At 35.1% G+C, this 26,771-nt stretch overlaps 1 protein-coding gene, 1 non-coding gene and 1 pseudogene across 8 annotated transcripts in view; 2 read left to right on the plus strand and 1 right to left on the minus strand.

Moving 5' to 3' along the window:
• DLG1 (discs large MAGUK scaffold protein 1) overlaps window positions 1-26,771 on the plus strand; it is a 258,661-nt gene that overhangs the window by 177,698 nt on the left and 54,192 nt on the right. For all 7 annotated transcript variants that reach the window (XM_061166872.1, XM_061166871.1, XM_061166873.1 and 4 more), the window contains 3 exons: window positions 276-396; window positions 3,716-3,872; window positions 19,408-19,510. In XM_061166872.1, coding sequence (XP_061022855.1) covers window positions 276-396; window positions 3,716-3,872; window positions 19,408-19,510 — 381 coding nt within the window. The remainder of the gene's footprint in view (window positions 1-275; window positions 397-3,715; window positions 3,873-19,407; window positions 19,511-26,771) is intronic.
• On the minus strand, window positions 12,001-15,414 carry LOC133073818 (cytoplasmic dynein 1 intermediate chain 2-like; annotated as a pseudogene).
• Window positions 25,115-25,305, plus strand: LOC133074333 (U2 spliceosomal RNA). The gene has a single exon (XR_009697173.1). It is a non-coding gene; the product is annotated as a U2 spliceosomal RNA (small nuclear RNA).

Consider the following 26,771-nt stretch of genomic DNA (forward strand, 5'->3'; position numbering starts at 1 on the left):
GGATTTACATTTGGCAAATCAGTTACTGTAAAACTCCTTTTTCGTTGTTTTGTCAGAGAAACCAAATGGAATAAGTTTGCTTTGCCGATCTGAATGTCTAAACTAGTTTTTACCCGGATTTTTTTTACCTAGTAAATACATTTTCTCTACCAAATCCTATTATATAAATGAGTAACTATGAATTATACATTAATTAACTGTGACATTGATAATCTATAAACATGGTACTGAATGGCGTGTTTCCATTTTCAAGTATTTTTTACTTTTTTTTTAAGCTTCTTCTCAGCCTATGGATAACCATGTTAGCCCACCTTCCTACTTGGGCCAGACACCGGCATCACCAGCCAGATATTCACCTGTTTCTAAAGCAGTCCTTGGAGATGATGAAATTACAAGGTAAGGAATTGAGTAGTCATCATTCTTACATAAAGCCAATCATTAGACAGAGTTATAATCAACCAGGTAGGATAGTCACAATTTTCAGGACTAAATAATTTTATTAACAGATAATAAATGTAAACCTTAATTTTTTTATTTGAAAGGTTCATTAAAGGGCCATAAGTATAAAAATATTTTACTTTACAAATCACTTTTTTTAATGTTCCTTTTTTCAAGGATTAGTAAATTATCCTTAGAAATTAGTTTAGGTAAAAATGAAGTTAAAAGTATACTTATGAATATTTAAAACTAACTTTTCATATAGTCCATTTCTAATATATACCATAAAATATTATGGCAGTCATTTGATTCATATTCAGAATTTTGTTTGTTGGTATATATATTTGATATTCTGACACCTAAAATTTACTTTCGTCTGACATTACTAACATTACTCACTGAAGTTTGCAGATTATCTTTTTATTCCCCAAAAATTATCTAAGTGGGAAACAAAAAGTGAAAAAACATTTTAGGTCTTTTTCACTATATTCAACTTAGTAATGTATTATATATGAACAGTTTGCTGTATAACTTTCATGGAAATATTTCATATTAGCTTTATAGAATTTAATGGTAAATGATGCCAATTAATGTCATTTTATGTTTTTTAAATTTTATTATTGTTGACTTTTTTTTTTTAACCTTTATAATTATTCTTTATTAGTCAGACTACCAACTTTAGGCAGTGATCTCTTAAATGTCAGATGGTGTTTGTCTTTGTCCTCTTCTTCAAGAGTTACCAATGTTGAGGATTTAATTTAGTAGGTGCTCAGTAATTGTTTTAGAATGAAAATTATCAGAAAGAATAGCATCTATGATTATATGTTTCTGATATGAATTTTCAGGGCTATTAACATTTAGGCTGTGCAAGTATACTGATCTATCATGGTTGTGTTCTTGTTGCTATTATCTAATAGTGTTTATTTATAGAAGTAAAGTGGAAGTAGTTAATGGTTTATGTAGTCTTTAATCAGCATATTTTTCAAATTAAAAATATGTTACCATCTTCATTGCTGTTCCCATCTTTTTTCACTATATATCTCTTGTCTAGAATATTGTGTTGAACTTTGTAGTATTACACAACAGGCCTCCCTATTTTCTATATTTTTTAAAATCAGGTGGTTGATTATTGAATATGTCTTCCTAAAATGCTATGTTTTATCACCCTCTTTTGATACTTCTACTACTTTGCCCAGATAATGAAGTACAGAAATCTTTACTTCATATTAGAAGCTTTGCACAATTTGACCCTAAATACTTTTTCAGAGATTATATCACATTACCAATATAAAGGGAAAATAAAAGAATTCCCAGCATACAGTTAATGATTCTAAACTTCATTTTTTAACACCTTTATTAAGATATGATTTACATACCATACAGTTTACCTATTTAAAATGTATGACTCTGTGATTTTTCATGTATTACATTATAAATTTTTTAAATTATGGTAAAATATATATAAAACACCCTACTGCCTTTTGAGAAATCTGTATGCAGGTCAAGAAGTAACAGTTAGAACCAGACACGGAACAATGGACTGGTTCCAGATTGGGAAAGGTGAATGTCAAGGCTTTATATTGTCACTCTGCTTATTTAACTTTACATGCAAAGTACATCATGTGAAATGCTGGGCTAATGAAGCACCAGCTAGAATCAAGATTGCCAGGAGAAATATCAGTAACCTCAAGATATGCAGATGACACCACCCTTATGGCAGAAAACAAAGAGGAACTGAAGAGCCTCTTGAAAGTGAAAGTGGAGGGTAAAAAAGTTGGCTTAACATTCAACATTCAAAAAACAAAAATCATGGCATCCAGTCCCATCACTTCATGGCAAATAGATGGGTAAACAATGGAAACAGTGACAGACTTTATTTTCTTGGGCTCCAGAATCATTGCAGATGGTAACTGCAGTCATGAAATTAAAAGACACTTGCTCCTTGGAAGAAAAGCTATAAACCTAGACAGCGTATTAAAAACCAGAGACATTACTTTGCCGACAAAGGTCTGTCTAGTCAAAGCTGTGGTTTTTCCAGTAGTCATGTATAGATGTGAGAGTTGGACAATAAAGAGACCTGACTGCCGAAGAATTGATGCTTTTGAACTGTGGTGTTGGAGAAGACTCTTGAGAGTCCCTTGGATTGCAAGGAGATCCAACCAGTCCATCCTAAAGGAAATCAGTTCTGAATATTCATTGGAAGGACTGATGCTGAAATTCCAGTATTTACCCTGTATGAAACATTCTAATCTCAAATGATATTCTGTGATTCATCATATCTAAAATAGCCTATTGTTGGAATTTTCATGGTCTTACTGGAAAATGTAAATGGTTCTCACACAGTTATGTACAACTGGCAACAGATGTGCAGCATTATTAGTTGTAAAATACATCCTGATTTCAGAGATTTTACATTGTGAGTTGGAGGGAGCAAAAGAGATGCATGTAGAAAAATAGATGAAAAGCAGAGATAGATGAATTGGAGGGATGTAACTTAAGAAATAAAGATATTTAATTATTTTATATAAAAAATGTAGAGATGGACATTTCTAACATGTGTAGCAACCCTAGGTCCATGGTGTCTCTGGGATTCTGTTGGTTTTATCTTCATGATTGTAATATGTCCAAACCAGTAATGGGATTTTATAGTTCATTATTTTGTGTGGGAGTAATTTGGGATAAAGAGGGGAACAAATGTGATTTGTGTCGTGACAGAATGACCTTTGTCCCTGTTGGGGTCTGTCTGTCTTAGGAAAGTGACAATAAAATTTCCCTTTATTTCTCAGAGGCCAAAATAGGGTCATAGCCTCAGGTTAGCAAAGGACAGTGGAAATACAGTGACTGGCATAGGTCATTCATGGTTTATCCCTTTGAGACTGGAAAGGGGACCTACTTTCTCTAAACAAAGGGATATCCACTTATTGAAACGTGTGAGAAATGGAGTGACTGCTTTTTAGACAATCAACTTTTCATGAGTATTATCTTTTGAGTGGGCTCTTTATATCATTTTTTAAAATTTTCACATTGCTTTCACCTTTTTATTTTAATTTTATATTTTGCCAAAAGGATTTTTAGCTTTTATATAAAACTAGGATTTTTCCTTTTAATTTCTAGGCTTAGAAAGAATTTCTTTTCCCCCAAGTTTAGAAAACTCGTTTAAATTTCATTTAATTTTCTTAATAGTATGGTAATATGATATATCAGTGGGGAATTCTCATTGATAGAATGTTAAGTTCTTTATATATTTTAAGGTATTCAATATTTTTTTCATTTTCAGGGAACCTAGAAAAGTTGTTCTTCATCGTGGTTCAACAGGCCTTGGTTTCAACATTGTGGGAGGTGAAGATGGAGAAGGAATATTTATCTCCTTTATTTTGGCTGGAGGACCTGCCGATCTTAGTGGAGAGCTCAGAAAAGGAGATCGTATTATATCGGTAGGATGTGTTAATCAAAGTAATGTTTTTACCATTTTAACTATGACCTGTTAATTATTAAAATTTGTATATTCTAAAGATATGGGAGGTATTTTGGCTCTCTTCTAACATTTTACAGCTTAATTGTAGAGTTACAGAGTTGACAGGGAACATGTTCTGTATGATAGATTTTCTTTTGGTACTTGACTTAAAATACGTCAGTCTTTATGAATATACTTGAAGAAAGTATGCATTCTCTATTTGTTGACTGCAAGGTTTTCTATATGTCTGTTAACTCATCTTTGTTACTTGCATAGTTCATATCTTCTTTATGCTTCAGTCTGTTGTTGCTTTATTATTAAAAGAGACTTTTAAAAGTTTATGTGAATGGAAGGTAGGTCTATCAGTTTGTCCTGGCAGCAATTTTTTCCTTGTATATTTGAAGCTATGCTATTAGATGCATCTAACTTTAGAATCAGCTTTCCTTCCTGGTGAGTTGAAATTTTTTATCATTAGTTAATTATCAGTCAGATATGCTTTCTAGTTCATAAATTTTCTTCATCTGTGTCTAATAAGCTCTTTAGGCTAACACTAACTTTTTCATTTCAAAGTATCATTTCCTTTCTGGAAGTTCTAATTCTTTTTCAAATCTTCCTTGGTGGTTTTGGGAGTTTGTTATGTTATGTTCTTTTAGGTTTTTCTTTTAAACCAATTTATTTTATAACAACATACCTCAAAGATACTGCAGGTTCAGTTCCAGACCACCACCATAAAGCATATTGCAGTAAAGAAAGTCAAACAAATATTTGTTTTCCCAATACATATAAAACTTATGATTATGTTATATTGTAGTCTGTTCAGTTCAGTTCAGTGGCTCAGTAATGTCCAACTCTTTGCAACCCCTTGGACTGCAGCACGCCAGGCCTCCCTGTCCCTCACCAAATCCTGGAGTTTACTCAAACTCATGTCCTTTGAGTCGGTGATGCCATCCAACCATCTCATCCTCTGTCATCCCCTTCTCCTCCTACCTTCTATCTTTTCCAGCATCAGAGTCTTTTCCAATGAGTTGGTTCTTCACATCAGGTGGCCAAAGTACAGGAGTTTCAGCGTCAGCATCAGTCCTTCCAATGAATATTCAGGACTGATTTCCCTTAGAATAGACTGGTTGGATCTCCTTATAGTGCAAGGGACTCTCAAGAGTCTTCTCCAACACCACAGTTCAAAAGCATCAATTCTTCGGCAGTCAGGTCTCTTTATGGTCCAACTCTCACATCCATACATGACTACTGGAAAAACCATAGCTTTAACTAGATGGACCTTTGTTGACAAAGTAACGTCTCTGCATTTTAATATTCTATCTAGGTTGGTCATAACTTTTCTTCCAAGGAGCAAGTGTCTTTTAGTTTCATGGCTGCAGTCACCCTCTGCAGTGATTTTGGAGCCCAAAAAAATAAAGTCTGTCGCTGTTCCCACTGTTTCCCCATCTATTTGCCATCAAGGGATGGGACCGGATGCCATGATCTTAGTTTTCTAAACGTTGAGCTTTAAGCCAACTTTTTCTTCGTTTTTTTTTATTTATTTTTTTCATTTATCTTTATTAGTTGAAGGCTAATTACTTTACATTATTATAGTGGTTTTTGCCATACATTGACATGAATCAGCCATGGATTTACATGTGTTCCCCATCCCGATCCCCCCTCCCACCTCCCTCCCCATCCCATCCCTCTGGGTCTTCCCAGTGCACCAGCCCTGAGCACTTGTCTCATGCATCCAACCTGGGCTGGTGATCTGTTTCACCCTTGATAGTATACTTGTTTCAATGCTATTCTCTCAGAACATCCCACCCTCGCCTTCTCCCACAGAGTCTCAAAGTCTGTTCTGTATATCTGTGTCTCTTTTTCTGTTTTGCATATTGGGTTATCGTTACCATCTTTTTAAATTCCATATATATGCGTTAGTATACGGTATTGGTCTTTATCTTTCTGGTAAGCCAATTTTTTCACTCTCTTCTTTCACTTTGATCAAGAGGCTCTTTAGTTCTTCTTTGCTTTCTGCCCTAAGAGTGGTGTCATCTGCATATCTGAGGTTATTGATATTTCTCCCTGCAATCTTGATTCCAGCTTGTGCTTCATCCAGTCCAGCATTTCTCAAGATGTACTCTGCATATAAGTTAAATAAGCAGGGTGACAATATACAGCCTTGACGTACTCCTTTCTCTATTTGGAACCAGTCTGTTTTTCCATGTCCAGTTCTAATTGTTGCTTCTTGACCTGCATACAGATTTCTTAAGAGGCAGGTCAGGTGGTCTGGTATTCCCATCTCTTGAATGATTTTCCATAGTTTGTTCTGATCCACACAGTCAAAATCTTTGGCATAGTCAATAAACAGAAGCAGGTGTTTTTCTGTTCTCTGTTTCTCTTTTTTGATGATCCAACGGATGTTGGCAATTTGATCTCTGGCTCCTCTGCCTTTTCTAAATCCACTGTGAACATCTGGAAGTTCACGGTTCATGTACTGTTGAAGCCTGGCTTGGAGAATTTTGAGCATTACTTTGCTAGCGTGTGAGATGAGTGCGATTGTGTGGTAGTTTGAGCATTCTTTGGCATTGCCTTTCTTTGGGATTGGCTTGAAAACTGACCTTTCCAGTCCTGTGGCCACTACTGAGTTTTCCAAATTTGCTGGTATATTGAGTGCAGCACTTTCACAGCATCATTTTTTAGGATTTGAAATAGCTCAACTGGAATTCCATCACCTCCACTAGCTTTCGTAGTGATGCTTCCTACCCTTGATTTTGCATTCCAGGATGTCTGCCTGTAAGTGAATGATCATACCATCATGATTATCTGGGTCATGAAGATCTTTTTGTATAGTTCTGTGTATTCTTGCCACCTCTTCTTAATATCTTCTGCTTCTGTTAGGTCTGTTAGATTAGCATTATGTCTAAAAAACAGTGTCCATACCTTAATTTTATTTTATTGCTAAAAGATGCTAATCATCATCTGGATCTGCAGAAAGTCATAATCTTTTTGCTGGTGGAGGGTTTGAAGTATTTCAAGAACTACTAGAATGTGACAGTGACACAAAAGTGACACAAAGTGAGCAAATGCTATTGGAAAAATAGCACCAACAGACTTGGTGAAAGCAGGGTTGACACAGACTTCCAATTTGTTTAAAAATAAATGCAGTACCTGTGAATACAGTAATGTAAAGCACAATAAAATGAGATATGTCTGTATTCTGTAAATAATATAATAGTTCTGTTTTTTGAAGTTTAGGTATCTAAAGCATGTTACTTTATGATGACATACTTTGTTTCCTTATGTTCTAAATTTTGCATTGTGAGCTTAATGTCAATAATACTTTATATCTTTGTATTCAGTGCTGCCTGAATTTCAGGGGAGTGGTATTCTTCAAAAAAATATACTGCTTGTAGTAGACTCAGGAGCATCATCCTTATAACTATTTTTCCAGTGAGAAAACTGAAGAACAGAGTTTAGTTTGCTCACAGTAGCTAATAATACCTCCCCTTATCCATAATATTATGCTGTGCCATTTTGTTTTACTTAAAAATTTAGGTAACACTTCCAAAATTTAGGATCTGAGATATAGGAAAAAACCTATATCCTAGGTCAGCAGTGCTATTCAATATTGATAACTATTTTAAATCATTTCTTCAATTTAAAGTAAACATCAGAAAATACTCTTCAAGCCGAAAATAAATGTGCCTAGAACATGATAGGAAAAGCATTCCAAAATTTGGATCTTTTATTGCCATTTTCAGATCAGTCCCTCTTGCCATCTGATCCTTCCTTGCACATACTTAGACAGATCCTTCTGAGGATCCTTTATAATTAAAGATAGACTGAATCCAAGACAGAAAGGTGATGACTGATCATTTACAAAAGAAGTACAGCTCTTTTTTGTTTTAGTTGTTCTCAGATCTTGGTATAACTAGTTGATACTTGAATGAACCTCTTGGAAATTTGAGTTTTCAAATTGGCAATGGTACTGCAATTGTAGAAAATATATTAGTAAGCAATGCAAGTAAATGGAAATCGCTCTCAAATGTTTCAGACTACAGCAACTAAAATAGCATAATACTACCCAAAATAGGCTGAGCGCCGTAAAATTGATGCTTTTGAACTGTGGTGTTGGAGAAGACTCTTGAGAGTCCCTTGGACTGCAAGGAGATCCACCCAGTCCATCCTAAAGGAGATCAGTCCTGGGTGTTCATTGGAAGGACTGATGCTGAAGCTGAAACTCTAGTACTTTGGCCACGTTATGCGAAGAATTGACTCAGTGGAAAAGACCCTGATGCTGGGAGGGATTGGGGGCAGGAGGAGAAGGGGACGACAGAGGATGAGATGGCTGGATGGCATCACCGACTAGATGGACATGAGTTTGAGTAAACTCAGAAGTTGGTGATGGACAGGGAGGCCTGGTGTGCTGCAATTCATGGGGTCTCAAAGAGTCAGACACGACTGAGCGACTGAACTGAACTGAACCCAAAATAATGATTATTGAAACAGATTTTAAAGCAGAAACACACCTTAGTTACATGGTTATAATACTGAGCACCTTAAGAGACTATCACTCTTATCATAACAACCAAAACAATCTGGATAAGTTTATAAAAACTGTAAACGCAGCAGAGAACTGAGGATTCAAAGTGACCTAAGTAAATTGACTTCCAGACAGTAAGTAGCCCTTCATGGAGAACACAGTGGCAGCTCCTCCTTAGAGAGTGGTGGGGGAGAGAGAAGGATTAGACAGATACAGGAAGAAATCAGCCAAAACTTTACCCAACATGTAATGGCCTCAGTGGACTGGTGAAACTGATAAAAATTCTAGGAAGTCACAGAGCAAGTCTGTACCTGCCTCCCTTCTCTTTTTCACGGGTCTTCACCAAGAACTTGGCGCTTCTAAACCAAAGGTTTGGAAGCAACAGAGAATTAAGAGAAAATTATTACTGAGTCACACAGAGCATCCCAACATACAAGGCACCTGCCAATAAAGACGGGACCTTGAGATGAAGATCTGTGAAAACCAACCTCAGCAATTCTGTACTTTGCACTGCTCAGGACCAAGAGTAGGAGGACATCTTTGCAACCCTGAGGCAGACTGCAGTTTCTTGGACAAGATGTATTAAACACTAAGTGTTAAAAAAAAAAAAAAAAGGTGTATTTAAGAAACCAAGTAGGCAAGCCATACAGTAGGAGAAAAATATGCTCAGTACATATATCACACAAAAAACTCATATCCAGAATATATAAACATCTCCCACAAAGAAGCAATGAAAGATGAGTAAATTTTAAAACAAGCAAAAGACTTAAAACAGATATTTTACAAAACAAGTTGTATGAATAGCCTATAAACACATGGAACGGTACTTAGCATTATGCATCAGGGCAATGCAAAAATACAGTGAATAAGCAGGTTTAGAGGAATTTGGGAACAATGTCACTTTTCTATATCTTGATTGTGGCAGTGGCTATACAATATACACAGTTGTCAAAACTCTTACCTGTAAACTAAAAAAGATGATTGAATGTAAATTGTACCTAAATAAAAATGTTTTTAAAGCCATAATGAAGTCCTATATCTTATCCAGTTGAATGACTAGAAGGGAAAAAAAATGATGGCAGCAAACATTGGCAAGAATGTGGGGCAGTTATTATTCATTACTGGTAGATATGTAAAACTATACAACTGCTGCAAGAACTTCTGACGAAGTCTTAAAGAAATTAAACATACATCTAACCTTATCACCCACATTTTACCTAAGAAATCTTATGTTTACAGAAGCACTGTAATAGGAATGTTCATAACAGCTTATTCATAATGACACTCAAGCAACACAGATGACACGAAAAAACATTGTGTTGAGTAAAAATAGAATGCACCACAAAAATACATACTGTATTATAAGTACCGTAATTATTATAAGATAATTTTATAAGATTATAAGATAACCATGAGCAGGCAACGTAATTTATACTGATAAGTCAGAACGTGGTTGCTGGTAATTGTATTGACTCCCATAAAGAGGCATAATGGAGATTTCTGGTTGGTAGGTGGAAAAGTTATGTTTGGGGTTGTAATTTCACGGGCATATACAGTCGTCAAAAGTCCTTCCAGCTGAACTGTTTAAATTTGTACATTTTATTGCTTATAAGTTATACTGTAATTCAAACTTTAAAAATGACTTACAGTGTTGTTCATATTAGTGGTAAGGAGTGAATCTTTTAAGAAATAAATGTTGGGCAAACTAGCTAGTTATTGGTGGAATAAAATTAGCTTAGAGCCTCACTTCACACCTTGTGTCAAAATAAATTCTCAGTTGGCTTAAGAGTTAAGTGTGAAAAACTCAAAACAAAAATAGATGTTTTGTAAATTTCCATGTGGAACTGTTTATGTGGGTTACTAACACACAGCTAGAATGTGTTAGACTGACCAACCAACACAGCCTGCTTCACTCAGGACTTTTCCAGTTTTAGCGCTGAAAGCCCCAGGTCTGGAAACCCCTCTAGGCTCAGTTTTAAAACTGAAAAGTCTCAACAGTCCCAACCACTTGCTTGCCCTAATATTACTATAAGTTATATACAGCTTTCTGTTTGGCAGTACGCATCAGTAATCTTAAAATTTTAATGGTTACTAACTTCTGTAGGGAAATAGCCTAAGAAAAATAGGAAAGACATTAGGATAAAGAGAAAAACATGAGAAAATATACTAAAAACTAAAAAACTATGGGACACTTGTTTAAGTACCTCTTTACATAAAATTTAGCTATTTTCAATCTTCAACTTGCTGTAGGTCACCCCAAGGCCTTATTAAAAAACAAATTCCTGGATTCCATTTGCAAAGTTTCTGATGCAGTATGACTTAGGTAGGATCTGAAAATATGTATATCTAACAAGTTTCCATGAGATACTGATGTTGCTGCTCCTGTGTTATTATGCCCTTGTTATTAACGTTCTTAATGATAACCCACATTACTGAGAAAAGTATAAAGAAGTTATTTGGGAAGTGAGAAAATAAGTAATGATTTCTATAAAATAATTCCCTTTGATATATTTAATGTTGTTGAAGACAGAAGCTTTTGAAATTAGGATTTATTACAGATGTTGAACACTACATTTTCTACTATGATGTAAATGGAGGTATTACTATTATTTCCAATGATGCCAAGAATAGACGAGAACATAGTTGATATGCACTGAAAATTTAGAGTCATGGAAAGTGACCCAAAAGACCAACAGAAGTGCTGTCCTCCATAAAAACAATGAGAAAAGTGGCCAGAATTGTTAGAGTAAACTTTTTAGAACTCTGGAAATTAACCAAAGACTGACAGCAATTCAGGAAGTATTTCCTCAAGAAGAGCGGGGGGAAAAAATGCTGAATTTCCCTAAGAGTGAGGTTTGTGGAGTTTTTATTGAGTTTTATCAGTTTTAATTTCCCTGCCTCCCTATTACCATATTAGACTTGAAAAATAGCCAAAATTTATGGTGAAAACTGGTGGCCTAAGCCAGTAAAGAAAGCAAAATGGTGGTAAAATCTTCATAGTTTCCTTTCCAAAGAACTGTTATAATTTGACCTGTCTGGTGGTTCTTGGAACACCTTATTTTAAAGGTTCTCTGTATTTGACCTGATTCAAAGCTCCACCAATGCAAAAGCCTTTTCCCCTGGGGTAAGTGTCAAAATAATTACAGGCATATTATGGCTTCCTGAGACATTACATAACATTTGGGGCAGACAGTAGACTAATCGAAAACTTAAAAGGAAAAACTAGGGAGAAACCTCCATAGGGCCTTTGAAAAGCTCTTATCCCTTGGAATCTAGGAGGACACATACATGTCCTGGACTGTGTGCCTGCTCAGGAAAGACCTGAAAAGGCCCTACACTCTCACTTCTGGCTGATTATGGGGCTCTGTGCACAAAGGAAGTGAAGATTAAGGCAGAATTATCAATTATCTAACTGACTGTTTTTTGTTGTTGTTGTTGTTAAAAGTTAAAGCATTTTTGTTTTTAATTTATACAATTAAATTTAATAAATTTAATTAAATTAAATAAATCTATAAATTAAATAGATAAATTTAATTGTTTTTAATTTATACAATTCAGTTATCACAAGAATTGTAAAGAAAAAGAGAATATCAGAATGGAACTGGATAGATGTTTTCATGCTATAGCTAAGAATAAACAGTGTTCCTACATATTATGGTTAATGAGCACATTATCAGTATAACAGTGAATTGTGTTTAAAAATATGTAGACCGTAATCTGTGCTTTAGAAATAACTGTATATAGTGTTATAAGCTGAAAAGACTTCAAAAGAATACCAAATATACACCTGTGTATAAGAATTCAGAAAAGGCTGCATTCTGTAAAGTTAATCAGTTGTATTAAAAATGACACAAATTCAAAACAAGATGCATGTTATATAAAAAAGGACTTGGTAAGACTTGCTTGCTGCATTAAATCCATAGTTGAATCCACGAAATTTCCTTTTAATTATCATTTAGACAGAAGCATGCAAATAGTTTAGGATCTACTTCGAGTCTTCCCCAAATCCACTAAGGCTACATATTCTCTCTTCAGGAGCTAAGCAGGTATTCAGGTAGCTGCTTCCTCCTCTGCATCCACTCGGTTTGTGTTAATTTCTGCAAGTGTTCGGCCAAACCGTGCCCATTCATCATTTCGGGGGACAGCAATCTCTCTCACATCATATATAACAATCTGTCCTTCAGAATCACCCACAGCAATCTCTCTTCCAGAATGGGTCCATCTTACACGATTAAGAGCAGGATTACCTTCCACAGAAATGCTTGCAGTTGGCACCTCTATGCCATTATTGAGATTCCACAAATCCAGCCTACCCATGCCATCCACACAGGCAAACAGGGCTGGGTGAGTGGGTGACCACATAACATCATAAACATAGTCTGAGTTATCTTCAAATGAGTACAAAGACTTGTTATTCTTAGTTGTCCAAAGTTTTACTGTCCAGTCAAATGATGAAGTGACAAAAAGATGTGAGAAGTCCACTGCTCCAACAGCTGAATGACAATGAATGCCAGTAATTGGTCCTGATGTCCCTCAAACATCTCACTGATTCCAGCTTTGCTGCCATGGCGACATGCTGTGTACACAGAACCTTCCTCACCTCCAACAACAAAGTTGTTGACATCTCCAACAGGGAAGGACATAGATGTCACAGCGACTGCCTTTGACTGTTTATGAACCAATTCCATGCTATCCTGTGGATGGGGAAGCATGTCCAGACTCCACGAACAAATTTTTTCATCAGTAGAGATACTAATCAGATTGTCAGCATTCTGTGTCCCAATGTTTACACAATATACAGGATGTGTGTGTGCTGCAGCTGCAGCGGAGTTCTCTGCCCGGGAGTTCTTTTATTGCTATGGTTATCCCACAGCACAATTTGGCCTGAATATGTACCACCCACAACCAGATTTGGATGAAATTTTGCAAACGTAGCAGACATAACGGCTGACTGGCAGTGAAACGCATACTCTGGAGTAGTTATTTTGTATTTCATATTCCATACAAGAGCCACACCGTCAGGCTCATAGGAGCATCTTCATTGTTGTTATAGGAAGCCACCAGTAATTCTGGATACTGAGATGACCAATCCAAACAACTGACAACCCAGTGCTTTGACCAATGTTCGTCAAAAAATTGTTGATTTAATGACAGTTTAGCACCTGGTTGAGTCTCTCCTCCTTTGTCTTCCAAATCTCTTCCACTGTAGTCAAAGAAGATATTAATCTGCTCTGAAAGAGCTCTTTCTACAATTCTTGTGGAATGGTCAAAGAAACTTAAAAATTCCTCAGAGTGCAAGATTTGCTGCTCTTCTTCTTCAGTCAGCTCATGAGGAGGAGCTATACTATCCCTTTCTTCATCTTTCTTGAAAGTTTTCTCTTCCTCAGGTTTAATAGGTGGTTTAGGAGTCACCGCATCATCTTTTCTTCTTCATCTTCTTTGGGTTGAGCCATAACTGGAGTCTGAGTTTCCTTTATGTATGTTACAGTTTCATGAGGAGGAAAGTCAACTTGTGTAATTTTAGCCATTCCAAGTTTAATAGGTCCTCATCTAGATCCCACTGCACCATCTCCAGAGTTCTCGCTCCCAGCTTCGCTTGGTGTGCTTACAGATTTGGAGGGTGGAGACATAGGAGGAGGGACAATGGGGGATTCTGCAGTTAGACCCATGCTTTGAAGCAATGCTTCAGCTTCAGCTTCTTTTTTTTTTTTTTTCAAGATCTGATTCTTCTTGCACAGAAGCAACTGCTTCCTTCTTCTGATCAGTTTCCTTTTTCTTTCTTCTTCTTTCCTCTTTTCCTCTCTGATTTGAGCCAACTGCTGCTTCTTATGTTCCAACTCTGCCTTTAATTCACTTTTGTAAGACGTGTTTGCAACCTGGATAGAGCAGTAGCCGAGAGATGAGACAAAGACTCCACCCAAGGACTCGAAGTGTTTCCCCCTTTGCCGAAACTGGAAGCCTAAGCCTAATAGCCTGGGGCTGGCTAAGCAAACCACCTAACTGATTGTTGAAGGCATTACCCAACATGTACACAGAGGCCTTCAGCAAAGGGTCTGGCATCTAAGGAAGTCTGTGTCCAATCTGCTAATCAGACAGAGACATCAGTGGCACCTTTAACAAAATATAAACCTTACAGAATTTAGAAAAGTCCCCAAATGACTACCATAACAAACAGCAGTAATAACAAGTCCTGGATAGGAAATCTGATTTCCAAAATTGCTGTTTATTTTTTTAAATGTCCAGTTTTCAACAAAACAAGAAAACATGTGGGGGAAAAACAATCAGTAGAAACTATCCCTAAGGAAGCCCAAAATTAGACTACTAGATAAAGATTTTAAAAGAGATATTTTAAATATGTTTGAAGAACTAAAGGAAACTGTATCTACAGAATGAAGGGAAAATATAGGAACAATATCTCACCAAGTAGAGTATGTCAATAAAGAGATTACTTTAATAAAAAAGAAACAAATTTTGGTGTAGAAAAGTACAGTAACTGAAATCAGGGGAAAAAAAAGTCCTCTTTGTCAAGCTCAACAGCAGATTTGACCTGGCAAAAGAAAGAATCCACAGACTTTGAAGATACGTCTATTAAGACACCTGGGCTAAAGAACAGAAAGAAAAAAGAATTAAGAAAAATTAACAGAGCCTCAAAGACTTGTGGGGATGCCATCAAATGTACCAGTATATGCAAAATAAAGTCAGGATGACAGGAGAGAAAGGGACAGAAAGGATATTTGAATAAATAAATAGCAAAAATCTTCCCATATTTAATGAAAGCATTGTGCACATCTAGGAAGCTCAGTGAGCTACAAGTAGAATAAACTTGAAGAGATCCATACCACAGATATGTTAATATCATAATCAAATATCAAAAGACAAAGAACCCTGTAAGCAAAGAGAAAAGACTTATTATATGCAGGGACTCCTCAGTAAGATTAACAGCTAATTTCTTGTCAAAAACCGTGGAGGCCAGAAAGCACTTCTGAAAGAAAAAAGCCATTGTCCAAGGATTTTATACCCAATCAAACTATCCTTCAGAAATGGAGAATAAATCCCAGTGCTAGGTAAACAAAACCTAAGGGAAGTTAATCTCCCTAAGTTCTGTTATAGGCAGTAAACCCAAGAAATAATAAAGAGAATCCTTCAGACTAAAAAGAGACATTAGAGAGTAACCCAAATCCATATGAATAAAGAATACTGTTAAAAATACATAGGTAAATATAAAACAACATAAGTATATTTTTTGTTTGTAGTGCTTTCCTCCTGTATAATTTAAACAATGATTAAATAAAGCAATAATTTTAGATTTCTGTTGACAGGCACACACACATTGTTTAAAAATGTAACTTATATGACAAGGGTATCACAAGAGATATGTTAGAGCAGAGTTTTTATTTACTATTGAAACTAAGTTGGTATTAATCCAAAGTAAATGGTTATGCAATGTCAATTACAATCTATGAAAACCACTAAGAAAATAACTCATATTTTTATATATATGATTTTTAAAGGATATTAGAATAGTACACTGGAAAATATCTATTTCACAAAGATGTTAGTAATAGAGAAATAGACAAGCAAAAAAAGACAGAAGGTGTGAAGAAAACAAATAGTAAAATGGATGACATAAATCTTTTCTGTTCAATAATGCATTGAAGGTAAATGCGTTAAATACTCCAATTAAAAGGCATATTAACAGGATAGATGAAAAAAGATCCAACTATATACTTTCTACAGAAGACACACTTTAGATTCAGTCTTTGTTGAAAATAAAATGTTGGGAAAGATATGCTATGCAAACAGTAACCAAGAAACACACTGAGTGACTATACAAATATCAGACAAAGTAGACTTTAATACAAAAATTGTTACTAAAAATCAAAGGACATTTTATATTTATCATATAGATTAAACATGATATATAGTTGTATATGGGCTTCCAGGTGGCACTAGTGGTAAAGAATCCACCTGCCAGTAGGAAATGCAAGAGACTTGGGTTCAATCCCTGGGTCTAGAAGATCGCTTGGTGGAGGGCACAGCAACCTACTCCAGTATTCTTGCCTAGACAATCCCATGGACAGAGGAGCCTGGTGGGCTACAGTCTGTAGGATTGCAAAGAATCAGACATGACTGTGTGATTGCTGATACGTTTCTAGAAAGAAGTAAACCATTGAAATTTTGATTCAAGAAGAAATAGAAACTATAACTATAGATCTTTAACAGTTAAGGGTTGAACTGATAATCATAACCTCCCACAAAGGAAAAAGCCCATTGCCAGATGGCCTTACTAGTGCAATCTATGAAATGTTTTAAGAATTATTGACACTAGTCATTCACAAACTCTTCCCAAAAAAGGTAATGGGTGTGAAGGACCCTTCCCAACTCATTGTACAAGGTCAATTCATTCTTGTATCAAACCAAAGATATCACAAGAAAAAAAAATTCAATATCCCTTATGAATTTATATGTAAAAATCCTCAACAAAATAGCCACATGGAATCAATAGTATAAAAAAGGATTGTACACAAGCATTAAAAAAGAATTATATACTATAATCAAGTGGAATTTATCCAAGGATTGTATAGCTGGTTCAACATAGGAATGCCGAACAAAGGAAGACATCATGTTAATAGAGCTAAGGATATAAACTATCTCATGACTATCTCAACAGAATAATCTCTTCTCAGAAACCACCACCTTTACATCATAAAAACACCAAACAAATTAGGAATAGTACAAAACTTTCCTCAACCTGATAAAGTGTGTCTATGAAAAACTGATAGCCTTTGTATTAATAACACTAAATGTTGAAACACTGAAAGCTTTCCCTCTAAGATCAGGAACAAGGGTGTCCACTCTTGCCACTTTTATTCAACCTTGTACTGGAGCTTCTATATTGGGCAGTTAGGAAGAAGGAAAATATATGTTATTTGCAGACTCTATGATCTTATATACAGTAGATCTTATGAGATCCAAAAAATCAAAAATAATAAACAAACTCAGCACATTTGCAGGACAGAGAGTCACTATACAAGAAACAGTTGTGTTTCTGTATACCAGCACTGAACAACCTGAAAGTGAAATTAAGAAAACAGTTTTATTTACAGTAGTATCAAAAAGAATAAAATTAACAATATAGATAAAATATGGAATATCCATACATGGAGTATATGATTCAGCTATAATAAGCAATGATGTACTAAATCAAGGATGAGCTGTGGAAACAAGCTAAGTAAAGAAGCCAAACAAAAATAGCCACATATTATAATATTTCTTTTATTTTAAATGTACAGAACAGACAAATTCTTAGAAAGTAGAGTAGGGGTTGCCAGGGTCTAAGAGGAGAGGGAAGAGGGGAAAGAATGCTAATAGGTAGTGGGGTTTGAGGGAGCTGATGAAAATGTTTTGGATCTAAAGCATGGTAATGATTGTAATACTTGTGAATGTGCTGAAAACCACAAAAACACTAAACTTGAAAAATGTCGATTTTATATAAATTATATCTCCATATTTTTAAGTGGTGGGTTTTTTTTCTTTTAATGACCTTAAGTCTGTTTACACTGTGTGTGCCTCTCAGTACCAAGATTTCTTCTAAAATGTCCTTGATAATGTTTTACATTAAAATGTTTGGCATTATTTAGGAACATTTGAAATTTGTAGTCTTGTTAACAAATTATTCTGTTTTGAATCTATATTGGTTGTCTTCAGATTTTTTCTGTAGCCAAAGGCTTTGATGCTAGGAAATAATTATAATTAAAAACTATAATATTTTCTACAACAATCTTTGAAAGTTTGTCTACCTTTTATATTTCTTCTCTAATTTTTTCTGCTAGAATTAGGATTTTATGTTCAATGTAAAGCTATTTATACATTGTGCTGAGTTTTTTATGGCCTTTAGCTAGAGATATTCTCTAATAAAACCATGATACGTTACATTCGTTTAGATTAAGATTTTCGCGTCTTGATTTTCATTCGAAAGGTGTATGCACTTGTTAACTAGTTACCTAGTGATATCCTTTATAGATAATATAAAACATCAGGTCTTCACTGTTTTAAATGTTCTTTAAATGTCCCAGAAATTTCTGGGCTATAGTCAAATTTTACAAAATTAGTGTGTAACTTTTAACAAGTTTTGGAAGAGATGTTCAGGAAACAAGCTTTCATATAAAAATTGCATGATAGTTTCTCTTCCTTCCCAAAAGTATTCATTAAAGGTCCCAAACATTGCTGTATTTTATTCATTGATAGTTCTTAGGGGGGAAGGCCAACTTAAATATTTAAATTAGTTACATTTAAGTCTAATGCTCACATCAATGTCCTGTTAAGTTTTTCTTGTAGTGTAAAAGTTTCAGTCACTAAAGGTAGAGTACTGTGCAGTGTACTAGGTACTGGCAGCCTTTCAGAAAGAAGAATTTAATTGCCTATTCTTCTAGAGTGGGATTGATCACCTCACCCAAGGAAGGTCCCCATATTAAAAAAGAAAAGAATGTCTTCTTGCTCATTTAGTAACATTATTGTATTTAATGTCAGTCTGTGAGATCTGAGCTCTTTTAATACTTGAAGTTCTTGCTTTCCAGTTACTCTTAAAGAATAGAAGGTTTAGTTTAGGAAAGGAAGGAAGAGAACTGAAATTGAGATTAATAATAGTGAAAATATGGCAGAAATGTACAAAATGATGACACTTTTGCTTTTTCAGGTTGCCAAATTAAGGAACATTTCTCAAGAGATTGATAGACAGCCTTCTAGAAACCTAGGGGGAAATGTTTTGGTTTTGTTCACTTGACAGTGAACATAGTATTTTTAGTGAATAAAATTGTTTTGATTGATAGTAGTCTTGTTTTACTGTGCAATTTATTTTTAGTAAATCAAAACAAGAAAATATTTAGTCATAAAATAATTTTTTTAATCTATGCCTTCTTAACAAACAGGCTATTATGATTTCTGATTAGTGTGATGGTTTTCTTTTGAATTTAATATTTGATTTGATTTACAGGTAAACAGTGTTGACCTCAGAACTGCCAGCCATGAGCAAGCAGCAGCTGCTTTAAAAAATGCTGGCCAGGCTGTCACAATTGTTGCACAGTACCGACCTGAAGGTAATAAATTCTTGTTGTCTGTTTTTATTTTTTATTTCAGTTTTTAGAAGTCCTCCTCTTAATGTTTAACTTCCAAAGCTTAGCTTTCTTTTTGTGTTTTTGTCTGATTCATTAATCTGTTACTTTTTCGTTGCTGTGGCTGTTTAGTCACTAAGTCATGTCCAACTCTTGCAGCCCCATGGACTGTAGCCTGCAAGGTCTTCTGTCCATGGGATTTCCTAAGCAAGAAAACTGGAGTCGGTTGCCATTTCCTTCTCAAGGGGATCGTCCCGACCCAGGGATTGAACCCACATCTCCTGCATTGACAGGAGGATTCTTTTCCACTGAGTCACCAGGGAAACCCTGTTATTTGTTTACTTAGAATCTAATTCACCATCCAGATCAACGTGCTTTTGAATAGACCATAGGAACTTGTATCTGCCAACTCTTTGAATATCTCGTCATTATTTGGATTAATTTTTCAATGTTTATTTTTTTAAATCTGTCATCTAACCAAACACATACTTTTAAAGATACTTTTTGCTAACTTAGTGGTTGAAAAGCAAAGATAGTCTATTAAGTTATCTCAGTTTTTTCTGACTTTTGAATTAGATTATATTTATTAATATCAGGGTTAAGATACTCTAGTAGCTTTTATTGTTACTTTAAAAAAAAGAATACAAATTTGGAATATGATATGTTTCTAAATAGTGAAGTCTTATGGATATAACCTTGCCAAGTTCCTGCTGGGAGATGATAATGGAAAATTTGAGGTCATGTTAAACATACATAAGACTCTAGTGTACATCAACATAACCGCTTCAGTGAAACCTCAGTGGAATTTAAAAAGCTTAAACACCCAAAAGAAAACATAGCGTACTAGTTAATGTTCATAAATAAGGTGAAGAAGGAAAAAATGATGTGACTAAAGGAGCCAGGCAAAACATATAATTTGGCAACATTAGTTTAGTTACATTTATTATTCTTTTCTTAGAGCAGAATTTATTTCTATAACAAAACCCCAATATGTGTGTTATGTGATCAAAGTAGTATATTGGGCATTGCTTGCTATTTCATAATATAATATTTATTATAAACCATAACATTCTAGGTTCGTAACTGAACAAAAATAAATTCATTTATGTAAGAGGTAAGTTCCAAATAAATCACATTAATCAAAAAAATTAAAGAATAATAGATGAACTCAAAATGCCAACTTATTAATTTTTGTGAGAAACAAAAGCTGCCACTGGGACTTACCCATGCTTTTATCTTCTGACCAACATGTTCTTGCCAATAGGTGTATTATATGGAAACCAAATACAAAAGCAACAAGGAAAATAAAACGTAAACATACTTCTATCCATACAGCTTCACCTAGCATTAAGCAAAACTAAGAAGACAGGTATAATATCTGGGCAACAAAATACAAGTAAAGGCTGTTTAAGCAGGTTAAGATCTGGCAAAAGCTACATGGATAGAAGAGAAGGGTAAAAAAAAAACGTGAATGTTGAGAATGCTCAGTGGTAACCAAACTTAAATTGAACTTCCTAAAGGTGAGAGGCTATAAACCCCTTGTTTATAGCAGGGCACGTGAAAATTGGAGTAGCAAGCTAGCAAAAGCCATCCTTGATGTGGTTTTGTTTAGAGAACTAGAGGGACCCATATTTGGTCAAAACCATCTGTCTTGCTAGTATCAGATAAGTTGACAGTTTTTTGGTTTTAAAGGATGTAAAAATATGCTTTCAACTCTACCCTGCACTCCAAACTTTCTGGTCCAGCCAACTCATTTAGTAATAAGCAGTTTAACAGGAACTAGCCTGGCATTCATACAGAGATATTAATAAGAAGAGGTGGAAACAAACAACAAAGCTTATTAGCAAGAGGAGAAGAAATTGATTTTGAGCTAGCATAACCCAGGAAAGAAGAAGAAAGCAAACCGTTTTCTTAAGTTGAAACACAAAGAGACATTATAGAAAATTCAATACAGGACATAAAGAATACAGTAGGAAAAGTAAACAAAATGAAACAAAAGCAAAGAGAATTTTTAAAGGTTAGAGAGAAAAACAGGTTGTTTTATATATATATATATATATGTGAGAAGTCGCTCAGTTGTGTCCAACTCTTTGACACCCCATGGACTGTATGGTCATGGAATTCTCCAGGCCAGAATACTGGAGTAGGTAGCCTTTCCCTTCTCTAGGGGATCTTCCCAACCCAGGGATGCTGTATTATATTATAGCATATAATAATTAGACTTTCTGGAAAAAATAATTTTTTTTAAAAGAAGGGAATAAATGCTTGAACTTATAATTCACTCAAGAAAACTTGCCTCAATTAAAAGGAAGTGATTCTTTATATTGAAAATACACAGCATGATAGAAAACTCAGAATGGTCAAAATCTAGATATATTCTAGTTAATGTTTATCAAGAATCTTCTTAAACCTGGTTAAAAATATTACCTTATTAATAAGGAGATAAAAATTGATAAGAGAACTGCTTTGATGCTTGGTGAGCATAGATCAGGACAGGGATCTTTCATTTATCAGCGGTGTGTTTAGTGACTCTTGCCTAAGCCTGAAATGTGCCTCTGTACACACTGGGCATCCCTGCCACCCATGGCTGGCGGAGGTGGGCTTCCCTTGTCCTAGGATAGGAATTTTGTGGGCCTAGGAATCTCCTTTTCAGATTATCTTTTTCTGTGCTTGTACTCTGGTTTTGCTGTTCTTTTTTGTGATTTTTATGCTTTTCCTCTGTGTGAATCTTTCTGATTGACACTTTTTCTTTAGTTATATTCAAAACTTTGAACTTTTCTAATCTTGATGGAGCCATTTTTGTATCAAGGAGAATTTGCATCCAACATTGCTTATTCAAGTAACTACTACTTAGCAGACATCTTCTGTTTTAAGGTTAGACTCTTATGTTACTTGTTCTTGTGTATATATCTTTTTTCCCCAGATATCTCCTAAGCACCAGACATTACTTATTTGATTTCTCCAGATGTATTTCTCCCTAATGTTTGAAACTGAGCATGTCTGAAACAATTCTTTTACTCCTTCAGTAAATGGCATTTCCATTGATGCTTAAGTCAGAAGACTAGGACTCAGCCTTGACCTCCCTTCCCTTTTCTCACCCTCTATTTCTCGGCCACTAACCTAACCAAACCCACTGTCATATCTTACCTGAACTTTTCTAATAGCCTCCAGCAAGTCTCCTTACTTCTTTCTTGTACTTTCTCCAGGCCATCAGCCAAAATCATCTTTTAAAATAAAAAGATTGGATTGTATCATTTCCCATTTAAAACACTTCCAGTTATGCTCTGAATAAAATCCTAATAGAGCCTGCAAGGCCATGTGTGATTGAGCACAGTATAACATGTTTGGCTTTACTGTGCTCCCTCTACTCATTTTTTTGCTCCTTAAGCTCTAACCATATAGTCCTTTCAGACCCTTGATTACAGCAGGTATTTTCCTAATTCTCTGTTCATTCTGTTCTTAGAATATTTTTCCCCCTGTTATTTATATGATTGGCTCCCTCTTATGATTCCATTTCTTTTAGCACTGTTGATATTTTTCGTTATAACACTTAACACAGTTTATATGTTTATTTAGGTGCCTGTTTGTTTTTATTTATTTAAGCCTTGCTCTGGAGCTTTATGAAACACATAGCTATATCCCTACACACAGATGATGATATAGACTCAATAAAAGCTAGCAATAGCTAGGATTCAGTCCCAGGTCTGTTGCCTTAAAAAATGTAAGTACTTTTCACTAGGAATATTTTGATAAGTGTTTAGCCTGGCAGTATTGACTTATACTGTATTTTTTTTTTTTTACCACAGCTGTGGTGTCATTGTCTAATAAACACAACGTAAGTACCGATAGAGCACAGAAAACAAACATTACCTTAGAAACTCAAGAGGAGGTAAATCATATTGCATGCTATAAAGGGAAAAATGCCATAGAGTAGGATTGGAACTTAACTGGAAGCCTAATGAATGGGCAGGCTTTCAATGGGCCGAGAGAAAAAATGACATTCTATAAAGAATGACAGAAGACCAAGGATAATAGAACTAAAATTTAAAAGTGTGTTTTGGGTACTTTGAAAACTTACCTGTCCTCTTTTCTTTATTGCTACTTACCTTATGTTTGTTTATTAGGCAGTGACACAGTGGCTTTATGTTTTAATATTAATTAATTATGTAGTTTTAATAAATATATTTTTGTCATACAGCACTTAAAAAGAAAAAAAAAAAAAACATATTCCACATCATCAGTGTGTAACTGCTATGAGAGCCAAGGATATAAATTGAAGATAAGAGTCAGATTTTCTTTCTCAGTGAGGGGACTATTTTCCAAAGTACAAATGGAATTGCCTGATACTCTGATAATCAGTCATGTCCTTACAGTTAGTATCTTCACTTTAATAATGACAGACCCCTTTGGATTCTCTGCTTCATTGATAATCTGACATATATACATATGTGCAAAGAGGTAAGCTTCTTTGGTAAGAGCAAGTTTTTATCTTTCAGGATCTATAGCTTGCCTATTAGTCATCCATGAAATACTGTTAACAAGTTTTTCAGCCGATATACTTTAAACTTTTATGACATAGGCTCTAAGTATGAAAACCTCTACAAAACATTTAGAAGGACTTCATCTCCTACCTCCCCTCAGTTTTGCTAACTCCAAAAATAAGCAACAATATATTTTTTAGAACTTTACTACTAGTCATTTTGGGGAATTACAATCAGAAATCAAACACAGGCACTGGAATTACTATTCTAATGTTTTAATGCATATCCAGAATATACAAAATTTTGACAAATAAGTTGGGTATATAGACTATAATAGAAAAAAATATATGCCAGACATCTAACCATATTTATTACCTCTTTTAATTCCCATAAAGCCCTTAAAGTGGGCACTTTTAGTGCTATTTTCATTACACAGGAAGGTTAAGCAACTTGCCAGTTACACAGCTGTTACATGGTTAAAATTTATTGCTAGCCCTTTGTAGAGGAGAAGAAACTTTTCCTCTGCCCTTTTAGTTTCAGGGGCTGGGATCTATGAAATAAATTGACAGAAGACACATTAACAGAAGAAAAGTTTTTATTTTGTATGCGTACAGGGTGCCAACAAGTATGAGAAGTAGCCAGGTCATTAAATTGTCATTGTTGTTCAGGCGTTCAGTTGTGTCCAATTCTTTGCGACACCATGGACTGCAGCACCCCAGGCTCCTCTGTCCTCCACTATCTCCTAGAGTTTGCTCAAGTTCATGTTCATTCAGCCAGTGATGCTATCTAACCATCTAATTATTTGCCAACCCCTTCTTTTGCCTTCAGTTTTTCCTAGATCAGGGTCTTTTCCAATGAGTCAACTCTTCACATCAGGTGGCCAAAGTATTGGAACTTCAGCTTCAGCATCAGTCCTTCCAGTGAATATTCAGGGATGATTTCCTTTAGGATTGACTGGTTTGATCTCCTTGCAGTCAAAGGGACTCTCAAGAGTCTTCTCCAACACCACTATTAAATGGTTAAAGTTAAAGGCTTACCTGCCTAACAGAGTTTGGAAAGGGGAGTGGAGAGAAAAGTCTTCTAATGGAAAAACAAAATAGTTTTCCTAATCGCTTCTCGGCCTTTTGGCTAAGATCAAGTGTAGTATCTGTTCTTATCAGTTTAATATCTGATACGTCCTCTGTCCGAGGACAATATATTGGGTGGATTTTTGGAGCTGGGAGTTGGAATAGGAGCTTGCTCCGTCCACTCCACACATCGACCTGGTATTGCAGTACTTCCAGGAACGGTGCACCAAAGGAAAAAAAAAAAAATAGTTTTCTTAAGGAAAGAAAAGAACATTTTTAGGAGAAAGTTTGTGACAATATTTGTCTCTACAGTAAGAGTAGTCTTTCCGTCTTCTTCAAGGCCGTAAAGCTCCCCAAGAAAGGAGAGTTATTATACAATAGCCTCGTTTCCCAGAAATTGCTACTTCTAGTCAGATAAGGAAAGCTTTAAGAAGGCTTTTTTCTATGTTTGTTGGACCTCAAATGCCCTCAGTTTAAAATAATCTCTGTGACAACTCTGGGGTTCCAAATGATCTCCATACGTTGAATACCTCTCGACCACATAGTAAAGCTACTTCCCTTCACAAAAAGTTCTAAACTCAAAATATTTTATCTCACTGTTAACTCATTGTATACTGTAACTTTCAGACTTTATTTTTTGTTTCAGAAATAATTATATTGCAATGATATGATAAAGGAAAAAGAGCAAAAGGAAAGAATTAAACATATATTAAATGTATTTTCTTTCCCAGTGGATAAATCTTAAATTTGTGAGGTATTTTATTTTGTTTTGTTTAGGAGAAAAAAACATTTTCGAGATTGGTGTTGCTATCCCTAATCTTCAAGTGACTGAAGCCTAGAAAAGCTTAGAGGTTTGGCCAGAGCCACTTTTCTCAGTTTCAAAGGTTTGATTTAAATCTGAGTTACAGGGATGGAGTTTTGTGCATCTTCTTATCTTATTTTCATAAATACTTTTGGTAGCAACCAGAAAGTTTGGAGACTGAATAGAGAGGTTGTATTGGATTAGTAGCATTTCTTTGCAAGCACTTGTCATTTCTTAAAGTGATATTCTGTAGCAGGCTCCTAATTAATTTGTTTCACTAACTTACTTTCCTTCCTATACCTTTCTAACTCTTTCCTAACTACTTAAAACAACCAGCCTGACTTCTGACTCAGAAACTTTGACTTTTTGTTTCTAGACCAGTCTTAATATCCATTCTCTGACAGTTGTTGCTCTCAGATGTTAACTCTATGTTTAATTAATATATTTCATTATAGAGTATGAATAAGTTTTATTCTTCACAGATGGGATTGCAAGCTTCAAAGAAATTAGAGGAGATAAAATTTCTCCCTGCTCTCTTCCCACCTGCTTTCTTCTACCTTTTCACTTCTAGTATGGAGATACAAACTAAGATTAGAAGTTGAAAAGGGAAATAAAATGCAGGAAGTTGCATTCATACACATACTGTTTAACTTATAGCCAATAGTTCAGAGATTCCCTAACATACTTTATGATAGGGAATATAGTTTGATTCAGAAATTTCTGAAATGCTTAGTGGAGATTATCTCTTTAACATTTTACTTCTCTCCAGTGGTAGCTTTCCTGAAATGAGTTGTGGTGTAATTTTTAGAAGAGGGATACAAATCACTTAACAAGAAAAAAGAAATGAGACTCTTCTTCCAAAATAAAAGAAAAGATAACAGAGGATGAGTATAAGG

This window comes from Dama dama, chromosome 19, assembly GCF_033118175.1.
Source record: "Dama dama isolate Ldn47 chromosome 19, ASM3311817v1, whole genome shotgun sequence".
Taxonomy (NCBI): domain Eukaryota; kingdom Metazoa; phylum Chordata; class Mammalia; order Artiodactyla; family Cervidae; genus Dama; species Dama dama.